Here is a 20716-nt window from a genome sequence, read left to right on the forward strand (position 1 = left end):
TTTAAAATGAAGATAGCAATTCCCAGGAACATAGTGAAAATAAAGTTAAGTTATACCAGCAAAATCTTAGAATATTGTCTCACACATGGCAATTACTTAATAAATGTTAGCTCTTATCATTACTATTATAAACCTGACTCATCAAGAAAATGTTATGTTCCACACGTTCTTTTTTAAGCAAGGAAGTGAACAGTACATTTGAGTAAGAATATTACCTAGAAATGATTGTGGGGAGAATGGGTAGGGGCGGGGGGAGGAGTGATTAGGTTAAGAGAGTTTGAATTACTTATAAATTCAATTATGTGGAACACATCACCCCTTCTCATAGCTAGATAATATATTTTTATGATGTAATATACCATTTGTAACTCAAGATATATTTGCATACAATTCATAGCCCATGAAATTTATATCAAGCATTAAGAAAAATAAAATATCACTAAGGGAAGAACATCTGACAGATTTTACCAACTTTTTATCACCTCCCTTCCTGAAAAGAAAGACATTTGGAACTTATCAAATAATCTGTAATTAGAAGTCTTAAGCATAGTCTGTATAAAATAGAAAGAGCAAGTCACTAGAAGCCTCTCAAATCTTCTGCTTTACCTGTACAATGGGAACAATGTCTGCCCTGCTTCCCTTAAACAATTAAGGATCTAATGACAAAATATAAGGGAGTGGGAAACCACAAAAATTTAATGTAGTTAAATGCTGCTAGTACACTCAACAAACATTGATTGGCACAGCCAAAGTAAATGAAACATAACATTTTTACCATATATAAAAATTCCATTTCAATGATTCAAAAAAATACTTTTAAAAAACATTTCTGAAAATAGAGATGCAATTTACAATTGATGGTATCTTATAATCAGGGTAAACCAGGTAATGGCAAAAATGTGCTTGTTTGAAAACTCTTCCATGACGCTTTGTGGTAAGACCCAGAAGGTGCCAAAAACAATACATATAAAATTTGATAAAAACATGTGGCTTCCTCATGCATCTCCCATACTCAGATATAACCACTATTCTGACATCCATCATCATAAATAACTTCTGCCTATTCCTGAACTTCACATAAATGGAATCATACGTGTGTTTTCTTCTGTGTCTGGCTTCTTTTGCTGAGCTATATGACTGTGAGAGACAAACATTTGATTCCATGTAACAGTAGTTCATTTTTATCTTTAATGTAGTATTCTATTAAATAAGTATAGCGCTGTTTATCTACTCTGTTGTCTGACAGCATTTGGGTTGTTTCTTTTTTGTGACTATTATAATCTTGCAACGAACATTCTTATACATGTCTTTCTCCATACATGTGCATGTATTTCTGTCAGGTACTGACTTAGAAGTGGAATTGCTGAGTTATTGGGTATGCCTAATTATTTTTCAAAGTGGGTATGATAGATTGAATTAGGTATCCCAATTTATGTATGTATGTTCTTAACCTTAATACTATTCCTGATGGTATAAACTTCATATGAATAGAATCTCTTAAAGATGTTATTTTTTGTTAAAATGTGGCCCAACTGAACGAGGCTAGGTCTTAATCCACATTAGTGGAGGCCTTGTAAAGAGAAAGTCACAGGAAGGAGCCAGAACCTGAAGTCAGCAAAAGAGGATATTTCCACGTGACAGGAAAGCAAAGGAAAACCCATGGATTACCAGTGGCCAGCACCAGAACTCTACAGGCTTCAGGAAGTAAGCAAACCTTGCCAATTTCTTGATTTGGGACTTCTCCTAGCTTCAAAACCATAAGCCAATAAATTCCTGTTGTCAAGCCAAGACCAGTTTGGGTATCTGTGACAGGAGCTCAGGTAAATTAGGACAGTCACTGTACCAATTTATACTATAACCGGTAATGTAAGAAACCTCCAGCTGTTCCACAACTTTGTCAAGGTTTAGTGTTGTCAATTTTTAAAATTTAAAATTCTAGGTGGGATGTAGTGGTATCATATTGTAATTTTAATTTGTATTTCCCTGGTAACCAATGAATTTGAACACTATTTTATATATTTACTAACTTTAGAACATGGTTTTTGGCAGGATGTTACACATCTTGCTTCAGAATACAATACAGTGTGTACCAGTGGCTGACCACTTTCTAAGTGGCTGTTCTTTGTAAACACATCATATGCACCTGGGTTCTGCCCTGCTATACCCTCAAATTTCCTGATAGTCCAAGACTAATTCAGTTCCCCTTTGTCCATGGTAAATCAGAAGCAAATCTGGTGGAGCAAAACAAAATACACCACACCAGTTCTAATATTTGATATCTTGGTGTGAAGGTTAAGTTCATGTCTCAACTTGACTAGGTTATGGTGTGTAGTTGTTTGGTCTAGCAGACACTGGCCTGATTATTATTGTGAGGATATTCCATGGATTTAAGATCATGAGTAAGGTGATTGCATCTATAGTTAATTACTTCTACAATCAACTAAGAAGAAGGCCTTTAGCAATGAGAAAAGTCTCATCCAAGCAGTGCAAGGCCTTGAAAGGATGATTTCAGGCATTAGAAGGAAGAACTATCTCTACTCAAACTAGTTGGCATCTCCTGGAGAATTCATCTAAAACCTTCATCAGAGTTCCCAGCTTTTGGCTGATTGTATAGAATTCGGATTTGCTCATTCCATTACATGAGCCAACTGCTGGTCTGCTTCCCTGGAGAACCTTGCCTAATACACTCGACTTCTTAGTTCCTCTGCCTCATTCTGGATAAACTTCTCCTCCCTTATTCTCAACAATACCCTGCCATGGTTACACCTGCAATGCCTTACTTTCTTCCTATATATCAGATCCCTCCTACGTAAAGTTTACCTGTACTCTATGCAAATGAGATTTCATAATCCATCATTTCAACACTGTCTTGTTCACACCCTTATTTCCCTCATCCTGTTTCCAATTAATCTAACCTGCTCAACCAAAGTCAAACTATGGATATATCAAGGTATCTGGCTGCTCAATGCCTACACCCAAATTGTTTTTAGGTGCTGGAGAAAAACCTTACAACTGGGCAGATTAGTATCATCGTTAATCACACCACAGAGCCTAAACCTCTACTAAACCCTCAGTTCTACCACAAAACCTCACATTTATCCAGTTAGTTCTACTAAACCCTCTACTAAACCCTCAGTTCTACCACAAAACCTCACATTTATCCAGTTAGTTCAATCTCCCACATCCCACTGTCCTCAAACTTGTCACCCTTTTCTTTGCCCTTTCATTCACAGAAATCAATCTTTCCTTTTACTCAATTAACAAAGTAAAAGCCATTAGATGATAATTCCTTCCACTTGGAGCTCCAAATCTATTAATCCACCTGTACCAACACTCATCCTCTCCTTCTTCAGTGTTACATGGGAGGAGATATCCCCTTAATTTGTGCCCTAGAAACCTCATCCCATTAGAAACTTTTGGTTATTAATTATTCCCCCTCTGCCCTACTTTTTTTTTTTTTTTTTTTTGCCAGGGATTGAACCTGGGACCTTGTTTGTGGGAGCCATCATTCAACCACTGAGCCACACTGGCTCATGAGTTGGTTTTCCCATTTGTTTTGCTTGTTGTTTGTTTGTTTTTAAGGAGGCCCCAGGAATTGAACCCAGGATCTTCCATGTAGGAAGCAGGTGCTCAACCACTTAAGCCACATCCACTACCTGCCCTACATTTTTAACTCTGCCACTTGACTAGTTCCATCTCATCAGCATTTAAACATGCTCACATCTCACTACCTTAGGAGAAAAGAAGTCTCTCAGGACTCCATATCCCCCTTCACCTACTCCCTCTTCAACCCAATGTATTTGGGCTTCGATTTGCAACACTCTACCAGACATGCTCTTACTAAGGACATTATGTAACAAAATCCAAAGGTCACTTTTTATAGTTCTCATCTCATTCGACATAGTTTATATAGCTAACCAATCTTTACACTCCTTTTGGCTTCTGTGAACACCACAATCTCTGTTTTTCCTTCAATCTTTAATGCTTCTCCATTTTCTTTGCTGACTCTTTTTCTTATCCTAAGTTTTATATTCTGGTTTCCTCACTCAACACTCTCTCCCTGGTGATCTCATTACCTCCTATGTGTTTGTTTACCATCTGAATGTTTATGCCTCCCAAATTTCTCTCTCTACCCAGAATTCTCTTTTCTGAGCTCCAGGCCCACGTTAACTATCCATGTGTTTAAAACTGAATTCATGGCCGTCATTCCTCCTACCCTGCTCTTCTTTCAGAGTTTCCAACCTAAGGAAATTACACCAGAAATCTAGGTCTCATCCACCTTCTCCCTTTTCCTCTACAACCAACTGATCAAAAACTTTGTCAATTTTCCTCTTAAATATCACAGAAATCCATCTGGTTTTCCCCATGCCTGTTGGTACCACCTCAGAGCAAGCCATTATCATCTCCGTCCTAGAAGACCATAATTCTTGCCTTATAGAATAGTACATTCTCCACTCTGCAGCAAAGATGAAATTAGAGTGCAAATCTGATCATGTTACTCCCCTATGGAATATTTTTTAATGATTTCTCATTCCTTGTAGTTTTAATATATCTACAAAGTTCTGCATGAAGTGTCACCTGGGGCTCATCTTATGTCAATCTCCTCTGCTTCCTGCTTCTCTCTCAGCTTTAAACACATTGATTAAATAATTAGTTCCTTAAATGTATCCCATTCCTTCCCATCTCAGGACCTTTCACATATTTTTCCCACTGCATAAAAATAAATACTTTCTGGGAGTGATGTGGCTCAAGCAGATGAACATCCGCCTCCCACACAGGAGGTCCCAGGTTCATTTCCCGGTGACTCCTGAAAAAAAAACAAAAAACAACAAGCAAAACAAACAATCAAAAAACCAGGGAAGCCGATGTCGTGTCAGCTTCCCACACACAAGGTCCCAGGTTCAGTCCCCAGTACCTCAAAAAATTAAAATAAATATTTTCCAATCCATTATCATGTCCTTTCCCAAATTAGTCCTAGTTATCCTGCAGATTAAAAGATCATTTTTAGAGAAAAATCTTTTCTGAATGCTGGATTATGATTGGACACCTTGTTAATGCTCTCCTGGCACTCTAGAGCCTTTTCTGGCACTCATCTTACTTGTAAATAATTATTATTTTCCATGTTCCCTTGTAAACTATAAACCTCATTATGATAAAGGTTTAGTCTTCTCTCATTCACAAATATATCCCCAAAGGTCCGCGGTTCCAACCCCGGACCTCCTTGACCCGTGTGGAGCTGGCCATGCGCAGCACTGATGCGCACAAGGAGTGCCGTGCCACGCAAGGGTGTCCCCCGCGTGGGGCAGCCCCACGCGCAAGAAGTGCGCCCGTGAGGAGAGCCGCCCAGCGTGAAAAGAAAGAGAAGCCTGCCCAGGAATGGTGCCGCCCACACTTCCCCTGCCGCTGACAACAACGGAAGCGGACAAAGAAACAAGACGCAGCAAATAGACACCAAGAACAGACAACCAGGGGAGGGGGGGAAATTAAATAAATAATAATAAATAAATCTTTAAAAAAAACCAAACAAATATATCCCCAATACTTTGCATGGTGCCTGACATATACCAAGCTCTCAATAAATAACTTATTCAACAAATAATTTAACAATCGTGATGATACCACGCAATTTTCAGAAGTTATCAATCAAGCCTTAGGAAATAAAATTCTGAGTGGGAAAGACGGAAAGTGTGAGGCACCCTAAGCCCAAGAAATAAATAGTTCAACAGAATACTTCTTAAAAGATAAAAAAAGAAAACCAGTGGATAAATAAAATAGAGTAGGATGACTAACGAATCAGAGACTTGAGAATGTACAATCCAGGAAACTTAAACAACTTTTGTTTTGTTTGTGGTTGAGCTTTTGGGAAACAAATTTTTGTGCTCCCTAAATGAATCAATCAGTGAAGCAGCTTTATACTTACACAAAGGCTGGGAACAAGACTAGACAGATTGACATGTCGTGGTGCAAACATATGAAGTTGCTGAAGGCAAGATATGGCAGCTGCCTGGACAAGAGAATCTGAATGGTCCTGGGTAATTGCACAACCAACCAAACAAGAGGAACGAATTGTGGAAATTGTTGCACCATTCCCTAGTAACAAAATAAAAGAAAATGTAAAATACAATTATTAGTAGACCCAAAAGTTTTCTTAGAAAACAATTATCTCCCAAATGACTCCTACTTCCTATTATTATTCAGATTATTTCAAAAACAAAAAGTATGAAAAGTCTGTAGAAATGTTTTCAAAATGTGAATGCATTTGAATGGCAAAAATGAATCTCATTAGATTTAGCTAGGTTTACATTTATTCCCTGATAAACTGTACTATCCTTTATTTTATTTTTTATTTTTTTAGGTACAGGGGCCAGGGATTGAACCCGGGACCTCATATGTGGGAAGCCAGCATTTAACCACTAAGCCACATCAACTCCTTGTTTTTTTATCATTTGTTTGCTTGTTTGTTTTTGTGAGGAACCGAAACCAAACCGGAACCTCCCATATGGGAAGCAGGCTCTCAACCACTTGCACCACATCTACTTCCCTGTACTGTCTTTTCAACTCACTTTGCTTTATTTGAAAGACCTAGAAGAGTCCTCATTCTTTGCTTCCCTGTTGAAACAATATTAATTACTTCAATTATATAACAATTTCAAATTCTGTTTTCCTAATAAAATTAACAGCAATTTTTCCAGAGAAAATTAGGGATAATAAATTGTTATATATACTTTCTTTTTTTAAATTCTTTTTTATTTGTTCTTTTTAAAAATATACATTCAATATGTCTTACTCAGAAAATAAAAGTGATTTAAAATTTTTTACCAACTTCTAACAATATCATTTTATATACATACAAGACCAATCAAGGAAGTTGCACAAGCACACAGAAGTCATATTCTAGTTTTGAAATATGCATTGCCTTGTTATCACCACATCAGAAGGCACTTGTAAACATCACTGCTTCATCTATGGCACATATTTATTCTCTCCATATTCCTGTGACATCCACAGGAAGAAAGAATTCTACTCACATTTATGAAGAAGGAACTGAGTACAAAAAGATGCCTAAAGTGCCCATTTTTCAACTCCTAGCATTTCTTCAAGCCTTATCTTTTTTTTCCTTTCTTTTTTCTCTGCTTCCTTTTAAAAAAATCTGGAGCAAGGTGGAGGCAACATAGCATACTGGTTGTGGCAGGTTGAATTATGTACCCCAGAAAAGAGTATGTTCTTAATCTCATCCCTGTGGATCTAAACCCAATGTAAACAAAACCTTTTGAAGATGTTATTTTTAGTTAAACTGTGGTCAAATATATCAGGTTAGGCACTAATCCAGATAGTGGAGTCCTTTATAAACAGAATGAAGGTTAGACATAAAAAGAAAGCCAGGGCAGTAAGATGAAGGGATCGGGAAGCAGACTTGGCCCAGTGGTTAGGGCGTCCACCTACCACATGGGAGGTCCACAGTTCAAATCCCTGGCCTCCTTGACCTGTGTGGAGCTGACCCATGTGCAGCGCTGATGCGCGGCAAGGAGTGCTGTGCCACACAGGGGTGTCCCCTATGTAGGGAAGTCCCATGCGCAAGGAGTGCGTCCCATAAGGAGAGCCACTAGCATTAAAGAAAATGCAGCCTGCCCAAGAATGGCGGCGCCCACACGAAGAGCTGACACAGCAAGATGATGCAACAAAAAGAAACACAGATTCCTGGTGCCACTGATAAGGACAGAAGCGGTCACAGAAGAACACACAGTGAATGGACACAGAGAGCTAACAACACGTGGGGTGGAGGGGGAGGGGGAGAAATAAATTTTTTAAAGAATCTTAAAAAAAAAAAAAAAAAAAAGAAGTGGGGATCAACAGAACCTGGAAGGAAAAGGAGAGGACATTGCCATGTTAAAGAAAAGCAAGGACCCAAGGATCACAGGCATGTCTGGAAACAAAACATTTGACACAGATGCCAGAATCCTCAGGAAGAAAGCACTGCCTTGGTGACACCTTGATTTTGGACTTCTCTTACCCTCAAAACCATGAGCCAATAAATTCCTAATATTTAAGACAACCTATTCTAAGGTATTTGTTTTAGAGGCTGAGAACCTAAAACAGTAAATGCAGACAATGGAAATGATCTGGGTTTGAACTCTGACTACAACCACTAACTGGCTATACATAATCTTACAGATTCTTATAGAATCTATAAGTATTTCATCTCTAAAATAGAGATAACTGCCTATTTCACGATTGTGAGATTTAATGAGATAATGCATAAAACTTTGACCCACTGAATGCATTTAATAAATGGGAGGAAGAAAACTCTGAAAGTGGTTCATATAATCAGGATAAGTTCATAATCACTTAATGTCTTGACTATTTAATTTAATGACTAATAAAATTAATTCAGTTTAATTGGTAAGAACATGGGCTTTAGAATCATAAATCTGCCACTTGCTGGCTATATAACTCTAGGCCATTTACTTAACTTCTCTGAGCTTGCTTCCTCATAGAAAAATCAGGTAATACTATCTATCTTATGGCAGTGGTTTTTGAAACTATGTTTCTTTTTTTTTTAAAGATTTTATTATTTCTTTCTTTCCCCTTCCCCCCGGTTGTTGCTCTCTGTGTCCATTTGCTGTGTGTTCTTCTGTGTCCACTTGCACCAGGAATCTGTGTCTCTTTTGTTTGATCGTCTTGCTGCATCAGTTCTCCGTGTGTGTGGTGCCACTCCTGGGCGGGCTGCGCTTTTTTCACATGGGACAGTTCAATGCAGGGTACACACCTTGCATGTGGGGCTCCCCTATGTGGGGGACACCCCTGCGCAGCATCGCACTCCTTGTACGTGGCAGCGCTGCACATGGGCTAGCTTACCACATGGGACAGGAGGCCCTGGGTTTGAATCCTGGACCTCCTATATGGTAGGCAGACACTCTATCAGTTGAGCCATGTCTGCTTCCCCAAACTATGTTTCTAACCCTTAGAGTTAAAGAATAAAGTAAAGCAAAGGTCCAGAAAGACAAATGGATGGCATTCAAAGCCAGGTGAACTCAATTTTCAGCTTTCCTTACACTGGAAGTCCAAGCAGAATTTCATTTAGAATTCTCTGCTCAAAATTTCAAGGAACACTTTCATAGTAAAGACACTGTAAGGCTTTAATAAAACAGAATATATAAAAACACAGTGACAGGTCTTTGGTAAATCACAATCATTCAAGTATACAGAAATTATTATTACAAAATTTCTTTAAGCAACATGATGGTAACATTCAGGAAATTCAAAGATAAGAATTAACTGCCTAGTTCCTTTAATTTCAAAGTGTTTCCTTACCTTGTAGTTCAGGGCCAACAGTAGTTATTATTGCACCTAAGCATCTACCCAAACACTGATGAACTTCTGTATGTGAAGGTGGAACTGTCAACAGCAAGGTAAGAACTAGAGATAATGTAGGTTCCACATATCCACGATACATTGGGCCACTAGAATCCACTATTAAAGCAAGTGAGTGAAGAGACCAAGTCTGTAATAAAATGTAATTTTATTTTAGTTGTAAGGAACAACTAGGATACACTGAATTGAGGTTTTAAATTAAATTATCTGTATATATTAACATTTTCGTTTTTAATCAATGATCTAGAAATGCTCTAAAATATATTCCTTAAGAAATGAAAAATAAATAATCTGGACCAAATACCAAAATGGCAGAAGAAAGTCCTACATTATTAGTAGCCACTTTAAATGTAAATAGATTAAACTCTCCAATCAAAAGGCAGAGATTGGCAGAATGGATTAAAAAAGTATGACCTAACTGTTCATAAGAGACTGAATTTGAATTCAAAGACTCAAGTAGGCTGAAAGTAAAAGGATAGAAAAAAAAATCCCATGCAGATAACCAAAAGAGAACTGCAGTGACTATATTAATATCAGATAACAGACTATAACTCAAAAACTGTTACAAAAGATAAAGAATGATATACATTGATAAAAGCATCAATTCATCAAGAAGATATAAGAATTATAAATATATATGCACCTACCAGCAGAGACCCAAAATATATGAAGCAAATATTGACAGATTTGAAGGGGGAAAGAGATGATTCTACATTAGAAGTAGGAGACTTCTATTTATGTTTACGAGGCACAAAGTAGTCTCACTGGCTAACAGTATTTGCAAAATTTGACTCCAGAGCAATATACTCTGATCAGCGCAGGGCTGGGAAAATCAAAAGGCCTTTAAACCTGCCGTATCCCACTGCAGAGGAAATCTTTTATTTTTGCTGCTGACAGCTTTAAAGGAGATCTTGACAATGGGCTGAGGATGGAGAGATCTCAACAGAGAGGTTTCCCAACTTGCCAATATGAGAATAAAAAAAAATCATCCTTTTTTATCCCTGACATCATATATGGGAAGCTGGTGCTCAACCACTGACCACACCAGCTCTCCTGGGTTGGTTTTTCATTTGTTTGCCTGTTGTTTGTTTGTTTTTTGTTTTGTTTTGGTTTTAGGAGGCACCAGGAACCAAACTCAGGACCTCCCATGGGGGAAGTAGGCATTCAACTGCTTGAACCACCTCTGCTCCCCATGCCTTATCATTTATTACTAGTCAATCTACCTGGTCCTTGAGAACCCAGTAACCTGCCTTTGACACGTATGGACAGATACCAAACCTACTGACAAGGATTAATAATAAATAATGGGGATATAGAAGCTTGAAGGAGGAAAGCCAGAGCACATATTCCAGAGAAAGAATTAAGGGAAGAAATAAGAGGACATTAATAAAACTATAATAAGGACTTTTGTGACAAAATAATTAAAGCACAAAGGAGATGTGAGAAGCATAAAATAGTAAACTCAGGATATATGATATTAAAAATTCAATAGCTCAAGAGAGTGAAAAGACAATTTACAGAATGGAAGAAAAGAGTTTCAAATGATATATCTGATAAGGGTTTAATACCTGGAATATATAAAGAACTCCTAAGACATCAACAAAAAGATGAACCCAATTAATAAATGGGCAAAGGACTTGAACAGACATTTCCCCAAGAAGATAAATAAGCAGTCAATTAGCACACAAAAAGATGCTCAACATCATCAGTCATTAGGGAAATGCAAATCAATAACACCATTTTATGTCTACCTAGGAAATGGGTAGCTATTACTAAAGAAAAAAAAGGAAAACCCCAAGTGTTAGTAAGGATGTGGAGAAATGGGAACCCTTGTGCACTGCTGGAGGGAATATAACATAGTGCAGCTGTGTGGAATACAGTTCGGCAGTTCTCAAAAAATTAAAGAATTATCATATGATCCAGCAACTCAACTCCTAGGCATATAATCAAAAGAACTGAAAACAGGAACTCAAACAAATATTTGCACACTAATATTCATAGCAGCATTATTCACAATAGCCAAAAAAGTAGAAACAAGTCAAATGTCCATCAACAGACAAATAGATAAACTGTGGTATAGACATAAAATGGTAGCTTATTTAGCTGTAAAAAGGAATGAAATTCTGATACATGGGACAACATGGATGAATCCTGAAAACATTACGCTGAGTGATATTAACAATACAAAAGATCAAATATGATATGATTTCACTTATATGAAATATCTAAAATAGAAAAATTCCTAGAGACAGTAAGTAGCTTAGCTTTTACTAGGGGCTAGGTGAAGAGAGCAACAGGGGAGTTACTGCTTAACGGGAACAGTGTTTCCGTTTTGGGTGATGAAAAAACTTTGGTAATAGATTGTGGTGATGGCATCACAACACTGTGAATGCAATTAATACCACTGAATTGAACACTTAAAAATGGTTAAAATGGCAAGTTTTATGTTATTTATGTTTTACCACAAAAATATTTTAAAAGAAATTTCAATAGAAAACGTGAAAAAAGTTATTTCTAAAAACCAAAATCATTATCTTACATATCAAATGGAAGAACTACAGAGTAAAATACAAAAAAATAAAAATAAAATGAGGAAAAAGACAAGCGATCTGATACATGAATAATAGTTTCAGAAGGAAAAAATGAACAGATAGAGAAGGAAGACTGAGAGATGAAGACAAAAGAAGACAGAAAACTATGGTAGTACCAACTCCTTCATATAAAGAAAGAAAGCAGTAAATTCTTGGGTAAAATAATTTAAAAACCACGTTCTTTTCCTCCAGACTAGTGTGAAAGTATCATTAAAATAAGAACAAGAACAACACATCATAGCACCTCCGAAGTGCTGGGATTACTTGTTCTGTTTTCAACCCTTTTGGCAATTTTGTGCTTTGCAAAAAGTTGGAAAGCTTTACCAAGAAGTCAAATACAAACTAAGCTTATATACTAGAAACCTGTCTTTATGCTACCATAAAGGAACTCATTCATTAATAAGCTAATTGCAGACAGTAATGACCATTCAATCTATCTCTTCTCCCAGCCTGTGAGCCCCAATATGAGGCTGGCCAAGTAAATGCTGCTGCCTAAATATACTCTTAACATTTTAAGGTGCATCAATGTGAAGTAGCAAATCAAAAGTGTAGGATATTTTCACACATGTGAAGATTCTGACTCTCATGGGGGGGGAGAGAGAGAGAGGACAATTAAAAGAAACTTGATCAATCTACCATACACAAAGAAATGCAAAATAAGGAAATAAGCATAAAAGAAAATAAATTATAATACAAAAATATGTTTGAAGGAATTTGTGACTGTGTTAAATTCTCAGAATAAGACAGACTTAGATTAAGATTAGCTTAAAAACAAAATTCTTACATGATATTACAAATAAGACTCATAAAACAAAATTATAGAAAAGGACCTAATCCATTTTTCTAACAAATTCTCAGATTCATTTGTTTTATACGGCAAATAATTTTCCTAAAAATATTATTTAAAATTGCATAATTAAAAAAATTAATATTATACCTGGACTTCAGGGGACGTTCCATCTTGTGCTAGAGCCAATAAAATGCTGACACTGGTTTTCAGGTGTTGTCCTGAGCCTATACCACCAACATAACGATGCAAACAGCCAAGAGCCAATGAATGTCCAGTTCTAGACACAACATCTCGAGCCGATTTTAACCTGAAAAAACATTCATACTTCAGGGATTAAATCTGCTATTTCCTTGTGGCAATACCAAGTTTATGAGTCACACAGTAAAGAAGATTTATTCTGGAAATCAGGAAACATTAAAATCACGATTACTTCTTTCCACCCATTCTTCACTTCCTAACAGAATAGGGGTTCAATTTAAGATAGTATATAATACATTGATTTTCTCTATTGTTTTTCTGTTTTCTTTCACTGATTTCTGCTTTTACTTTTATTATTTACTTCCTTCTTCTTACCACCTTATGTTTACTTTTTCCTTTCTACAGTCTTAAAGTGGAAGCTTAGATCATTGATTTAAGACCTTTCTTCTTTTCTAATGCAAGGGAAAGCCCTGGATATTTTTTTAAATTTTTATTTAAACTAATAGATTTCATCATTTTATTCACATTGAACTAGTAACGTAGAGAATTTATATGGATCTAATCCTTGAACCTCAGTTCTTGACATCAAGAAGAATCAAAAGAACATATATATAATAATTTTTAAGCTATAAGATATTTTGACTAATATGCACAAGCCAACATACTTTAATTACTATTGGAAGATGGGATAAAATATCACTAAGAATGAAACACCTGAAATAATGAAGTAGTCTGGAAAGCATTTTGATTGTGTTTTCAAAACTTTATTATGATACCCAATAAACTATCCAAGACCAGACTTCCAGCAGACACATGCAAGTAAGACAAGTAATGAGACAAAAAATAATAACCAGGGAAGCGGCTGTGGCTCAATCACTTGGGCTCCCGTTTACCATATGGGAGGCCCTGGGTTTGTGTCCCGGGGTCTCCTTGTGAAGGCAGGTTCGCCTGCAAACAACGGTGAGCCACTGGCCCGCAAGCGCCACGGAGTGCCATCCAGCCCACAAGCACCGCGGAGAGCCGACTCAGCAAGGTGACACAACAAAAAGGGAGACAAGCGAAAAAACACGGAAGAGCATGCAGTGAATGAACACAGAGAGCAGACAACAAACAAGCTGTGAGAGGGATAGGGAAATAAATTAAAATATATATATACATTTTTTAAAAAATCATAACCAAAGCTCTGGCTGGTCCTTTAGGCTATTGGAAGAACAGAAAAATTTCAAGTGGTGATACAGAAGAAATGTTAAGAAGTATAGTAATGAGTGAAGGGAGATAAGTTTATCTGCAGCAGTTTTTCTAACATGTTCTATCCTTAGATAAGTGATCTTTACCTCTCTAAGCCTCAGTTTCTTTATCTATAAATAGACATTATCATTATACCTATATAGCAATCATTTTGAGGAATGAAAGAATAAATACAACCTGTGAATTCTAATGCAAATTATACAGATTAGAAAGCTGTCTACATGTTTTTATTTCTCAAAAAGCAGCATTATAGTGGGCTAAAAAGCAGTGATGATATCTCAGTGATAATTATCTATTCAATAAAGTAAATAATATAAGGTTCAAGGGAAGCGGACTTGGCCCAGTGGTTAGGGTGTCCATCTACCACATGGGAGGTCCGCGGTTCAAACCCCAGGCCTCCTTGAGCCGTGTGGAGCTGGCCCATGTGCAGTGCTGATGCGCGCAAGGAGTGCCATGCCACACAGGGGTGTCCCCTGTGTAGGAAAGCCCCATGCGCAAGGAGTGCGCCCCATAAGGAGAGCCGCCCAGCGCGACAGAAAGTGCAGCCTGCCTAAGAATGGCGCCGCCCAGACAGAGCTGACACAAGATGATGCAACAAAAAGAAACACAGATTCCCATGCCGCTGACAACAAAGAATTAGAAAAGAAGACTGCAGCAAATAGACACAGAGAAAAGACAACCAGGGGGGAAGGAGAGAGAAATAAATAAATAAACAGATCTTTAAAAAAAAAAAAAAGAAAGTACATTTCACAGGGGTCTCAAGTGATTTTCAATCTGAATGGAAACAAATTTAGCCAGCAAAGATTTTCACTTTTTTTCGAAACTAGGTCTTAAGCAATTGAAGCTGCTCCTCATTAACCTCTGTTTACAGGAATGATTCCAAGTAAATTTCTATATTAACGGAAGATTTTAATGAGTAAATATAGTTCACTTATCTGTATGTATGAGTGACTTTTGAGTTTTTTAGTCAGATATTATATTGACAAGATACAATATTGATGAAAACAGTCTGAAATAATGAGGTTGCAGTTGCAGAAGACTGAATATCATTATTTCATAATAATCTTGTATTTTTCAGAACATAACCAGTTTCCATCAAATTTAAGATTACCATAATTTTAAAATGTACTATTACATTATAGAACAGTATAAAATATTTAAAAATTCTTCCATTAATTACGACATTGGTAGAGAATAAGACATGTCCAATTTCAGATATATTAAAATGTGAAAAAGGTAACTTAAAATCTATGTAATAATTTCAGATTAAAATTAAAAATCATTCAAAAAAGCTAATGAAACAAAACTCAAAATACTTGTAAACCATTTGCTAGACAGGTATAAAATGAATGAAATGACCTTGTGTTTCACCAGAATACAAAAGAAATACTCCTATAGATTGAAGATGCCTACAAATTAGAAACCCTTATAACTAAAAAAAAATGTACTCTTTAAAAGCATTCCAAAGAAACACACATACATTTTACCTATTATTAACAAAGTACAAACTGTTTATGTATAGCTAGGATTGGCTCCATCTTTTAAAAAAAATATTTAGCAAAAGGTAATTTCAGAATCAATGACAAATACTTGGAAAAAGCAAAGCTAATCTACTGCTAAAGAAACAGAAGAAGTCATCCTGCAGAAAATTAAGTGTCTGGAAATATTTTAGCAATCTTCTGGCTACACAAATTGCCCTCAGTGATTCAAACATACTGGGGCATTTTCCTATGCCCAAATTGTCATTAACATGTGGAAAACAAGGAAAACCAATTCTCTGATGTGCAGTGTTCAGAATACACTTCTTTTTCAGAACCACTATTTCACAACTGCTACTTGCTACTCTTTCTCATTAATGATTATGCTGTAGTTTGGAATAATTACTACTAGAAATATATGCTATTTAAGAATGATAATTTATATAATTGAAGTGTCATTTCTTGAAAACTCTCAATTTTCAACTTCTCTATTGAAGTACATAATTAGCAACTGGATAGTCAGGAATATTTGCCACTTATTATCTTAATCATACTTAACTGGATCTCTATAAGCATTCTAATTAATATGTAAAAAAAACCTTAAAATCTAATGCCTAATTTTACTCCATTTCAGGGATAATTTAAGGAATGATAAACTTGGTAACAGTTAGAAAAAGAATATTCCACTCCAAAAGTGAATAATAATTAACAAAAAGAAGAATTTTGGAAATGGTAGGATAAAGTGAAGAGAAAATGATGGGGAAACATGTAGGACTTCAGAGTACTCTTTAAATGAGGACACCTAACTGAAAGAATTCCTTATTAACATTCTTCTCAATTCCATTATGTAACATTCAAGAGCTGGATCATTGTCAGGTTATGTGGTTGAAACTGTAATGTTGAGAAAACGCTTTAGGAAATACAATAAGGAGAGTTACTGGTTTAAGGTGTTTGATGGGGGCATCTGGCACAGAGCGCACTTGGGGCAGGCTTTTAGGGAGCGTGTGAGTGCTCATCTTGTCACAGTATGTTTTATCAGTGGGTAGAGACCCATACAATGAGCAGGAAGGTGTTGTACCCCACCTGGGGAGGACTGCTGTTCTCAAACAGAGGGGAGGGTGTCTCTTGAGAGTATGGGTAGCTCCCAATGGGGGAGGACAGACTAGTGTGTGAAGCCCCCAGCATTGTTCCAAGTATCTATGAATCTTGTCCTTCAACCAGTGAAGCTTGGTTGTCACTCTGGGTCCTGAGGGAGGGAAAGAAAGGAATAGAATAGATGGAAGAGGGGTTAAGTGAGGGGCAGTGGATGTGTTCCACAAGATCATGCAACGATGGATACAGGCCATGTTAAATGTCACCAAAAATTTATAAAAGTGTATGGTCTAAAATGTAAATCATAATGTAAACCATAATGAAACCATGGTCAGTAGCTATATTTCAATATTTGTATATTAGTTGTAGCAAATACAACATACACATGTAAAAAGATGATTGCTGGGGCAGGGGGAAAGGGGAGGATGTTGGGCATATGGGAGTCCCCTACATTCTATATGTTACCTTACTATGAGCTGAAATTTTTTTGAAAACATAATAAAAAAATGATGTAAGACACTGAGGAAGAAAAGGAAGAGATTGCCTTGCCACTGTACATACAGAACGACACCTATTACAGTGATGAAAGGCAAAATGTCAAAAAAATTTTATGATATTTTTCATTTTTTTAATACCCCAATCTATTTTTTACTTTATTTCAATTTTTCTAAATTATTATGTATTTTATTTCTAATCTTTAAACCTATCATTACTATTTCATTTTCATATTAATGGAATTGGCAATATATTAGGCTTCATTTTTTAAGAAGTTTTGGATCAGAGAGAGGTTCAACTATGGCAGGGGAGGAGCACTGGTGTGGAGTGTCATTGATGGGGAATGTACGGGTGGGAGGGAGTTCTCCAGGGCATGCATATAGGGTATATAGATATGTTCAGATATTCGTTGGGTATTGACACAGTGGGTAGAGTTTCACATGACAATTGAAGGAGTGCTGAGTTTCCATCCTGGGGAGTTCTGTTCCATTCCCCAATGGAACAACGACAATCCCCCAAGTGCAAGGGCAAAGACCAGTAAAGAAGGATGGACCAATGATGGGCCACTGATACTGATGACTATGCTTATGAGCCTGTGTGCTTGAAATTTCAACTTGGCCTAGAGCTGCAAGGTGCCTAAGAGTTACCTCCTGAGAGCCTCCATGTTGCTCAAATGTGGCCACTCTCTAAGCCAAACTCAGCATATAAATGCATTACCTTTCCATGGGGCATGACTCCTGGGAATGAACCTCTCTGGCACTGAGGGATTACTACCAGCTGGTGATGCAACTAGAAAAACACCTTGAATAAAAGGGGGAAATGGTAAAGACAAATGAGTTTATATGGCTGAGAGACTTCAAAATGAGTCAGGAGGTCATCAAAGGCTTGCGCTTATGCTCATCTCAGGAGAATCTCAGAGACAGCCAATGTCAATATAACCCCAGGAAGTGGTGTTCCTGAGTGCTATGGAGACACCCAGGTCCTACAGTCACGGTCTATGGCTCTGGAGTTCAGTGCCTTGCCAGTGGGCCCCACATTGGAACTTGTGCTCCTGAGTGTGATGGAGTTGGATTTAGATGTGACTTCTCTACACATGCCTCTTCTGTCACTTTTACTGAACCTGTGGTTGGTGCTGGGGTTGGTGTATGCCCAGGAGATATGAATCTCTGGATTGTACATGTGTCAGCTGGGCCCTGAGCCTCAGCACAGTTTTAACACCTACTCTCCAGTTCATTGCACTTACCCAGGTCAGCTAACAAGGAGGTGAGAATGGTGAACCACCACATCAAGGAACCAAGAGAGTCTACAACTGCAAGCAGGAGAATCTCACCATCAGCCATGTGGGATCTAACCTCTCTCAATTTAGAGGTGGAGTGGCCATCACCATCCCAGGGTGTTTAGGACTGGGGAATAAAATGTGGACTAGAGTGGACTTACTGGTATTCTATGATAGAATTATTGTGACTTTAGCAATGGAAGAAATTATATCAATTATGTAGAGACAATGGCCACAGGAGTTGCTGAGGCAGGGAGAGGAAAAAAGAGGTGTGATATGGGGGCATTTTGGGGGACTTGGAAGTTGTTCTCAATGCTATTGCAGGGACATTATATATCCTGCCATAACCCACTGAATGGACTGGCAGAGAGTGTAAACTACAACATAAACTATAATCCATGAGGTGTAGCAGTGCTCCAAAATGTATTCATCAAATGCAATGAATGTGCCACACTGATGAAAGAGGTTGTTGATGTGGAGGAGTGGGGGTTGTGAGGAGTGAGGTATATGGGAACCTCTAATATTTTTTAATGTAACATTGTGTGATTTATATATCTTTAAAAATAATAATAATAATAATAAAACAGATAGTGGAAAAAAAAAAGAGCTGGATTACAAGCTTTCCCCATACTGAAAGATCTAACATACAAAAACATTCCCAGACACTAGAGCACTAGAATTTAATCAACAATTGAATTAAAATTTGTGATCACTATGAAGAAATACAAAATACTGTCATTTGCAACCCATGTGGAAAACTTACAATCCTTTAATTACTGATTACTTATAAGACATCTTTATCTATGAGAAACTTATTGTTGGGAAAAAAACACACTTACTTGTCAAAGCTATATTGGGCCATTCTGGCAATAAAAGTTGCTTCTCCAACCACCTGAGCCATTCTTCCAAGAGCTTCCCCTGCTGCACATCGTAAGATAGGGTTTGGATTGTCAAGAGCACCCATAACCAACGTCAGAGCAGATTTACGAACCTCCTCAGGTCCTAAGGGACTTTTGTTTTCAGCTAAGCCCTACAATTATTTTTATAAAAAAGGACAATTTACAATACGAATTAAATAAAAGGAAAACAATGTGTTACAATTGTTGTAAATATGCATACTTCATACATTTTTTACTTCAAACTACTTTCACATGTATTTAATAAGCCTAGAATCACCATTAAATTGTCAGTAATCACTTAGCTAAAAATGATTTTGGGACATGATATATAACATAATCATAGTTCAAAATTTAAAAAAATTAAAAAACAACAAAAACATAATCATAGTTCAGTTGGCCCTAAAGCCAACAATCCCCTAGGAGTGTCTATCCAAAGACTAATACTGAAAACTTCTTTTTAAACACAAAACACTATTATTAGAGCAAGTGTAATTTAATCAATTGAAATTTATAAACTGTAACTTTAAGGAAGTAAAAAACCTAAGCATGACACTTTGACTTAACTGTAGAAAATTTTTGTAAAAGACATTTATGTTTAAATAAGTCTTTCTAACATATATCGAAAAGCAAAATGAGGTAAGAACAATCAGTAATTAAATGCTGGCATAGTTTGTCATCATACTAAATGTTACTATCCCTGGTGTGACTAAACTTACCACCCTGGAACTTAATTTACTTACTTGAGACCAAAAATCCAAGTCACATCTATGAAGAAAACTGTAATTGTATAACTATATTATAGTTGGTTCACTTTCTCCCAACCACTCCTCTCCGATCACTACACCCCTGATTTTAATCCTCAGATGATGGTATTAGCTGACAGTCTCTAAATACAGCATATACTAATGGTTACATAAAGAGAAGAAGCCTATATTTCTATAATTAAAGCCTGTATCTCTTTTCCCCAATGTCTGTTAAGCATGACTTAAGGCATGCCCATTTAAACACTTGTATGCTTCATTTTATTTCAAAATGATAATACCTTATAATCTAAAGCTGGAAAGTTTTAAATTATCAAATACACTGTGAGAAGCTATACAGTATGGTGCAAAATATTTAATATTCTACTTCATCAGTGTAGAAACTGAGATGCAAAAAAAGTTGAAGAAATCATACTAGACATAAACCTAGTAAATAGCTAAACCAGAACACAGCTCTAAATGCAGCGTTCTTTCAACAATAAAGCATAACCTCTTGTCATTTAAGGTCTAAACCAC

At 36.8% G+C, this 20716-nt stretch overlaps 1 protein-coding gene across 1 annotated transcript in view; it reads right to left on the minus strand.

Moving 5' to 3' along the window:
• Positions 1-20716, minus strand: part of HEATR5B (HEAT repeat containing 5B) — a 147505-nt gene that overhangs the window by 69054 nt on the left and 57735 nt on the right. Inside the window, exons 18-21 of the mRNA XM_058278392.2 lie at positions 19380-19570; positions 12901-13060; positions 9313-9502; positions 5921-6090 (exon numbers count right to left, since the gene is read on the minus strand). Coding sequence (XP_058134375.1) covers positions 5921-6090; positions 9313-9502; positions 12901-13060; positions 19380-19570 — 711 coding nt within the window. The remainder of the gene's footprint in view (positions 1-5920; positions 6091-9312; positions 9503-12900; positions 13061-19379; positions 19571-20716) is intronic.

Source organism: Dasypus novemcinctus, chromosome 17 (genome assembly GCF_030445035.2).
Source record: "Dasypus novemcinctus isolate mDasNov1 chromosome 17, mDasNov1.1.hap2, whole genome shotgun sequence".
Lineage (NCBI taxonomy): Eukaryota > Metazoa > Chordata > Mammalia > Cingulata > Dasypodidae > Dasypus > Dasypus novemcinctus.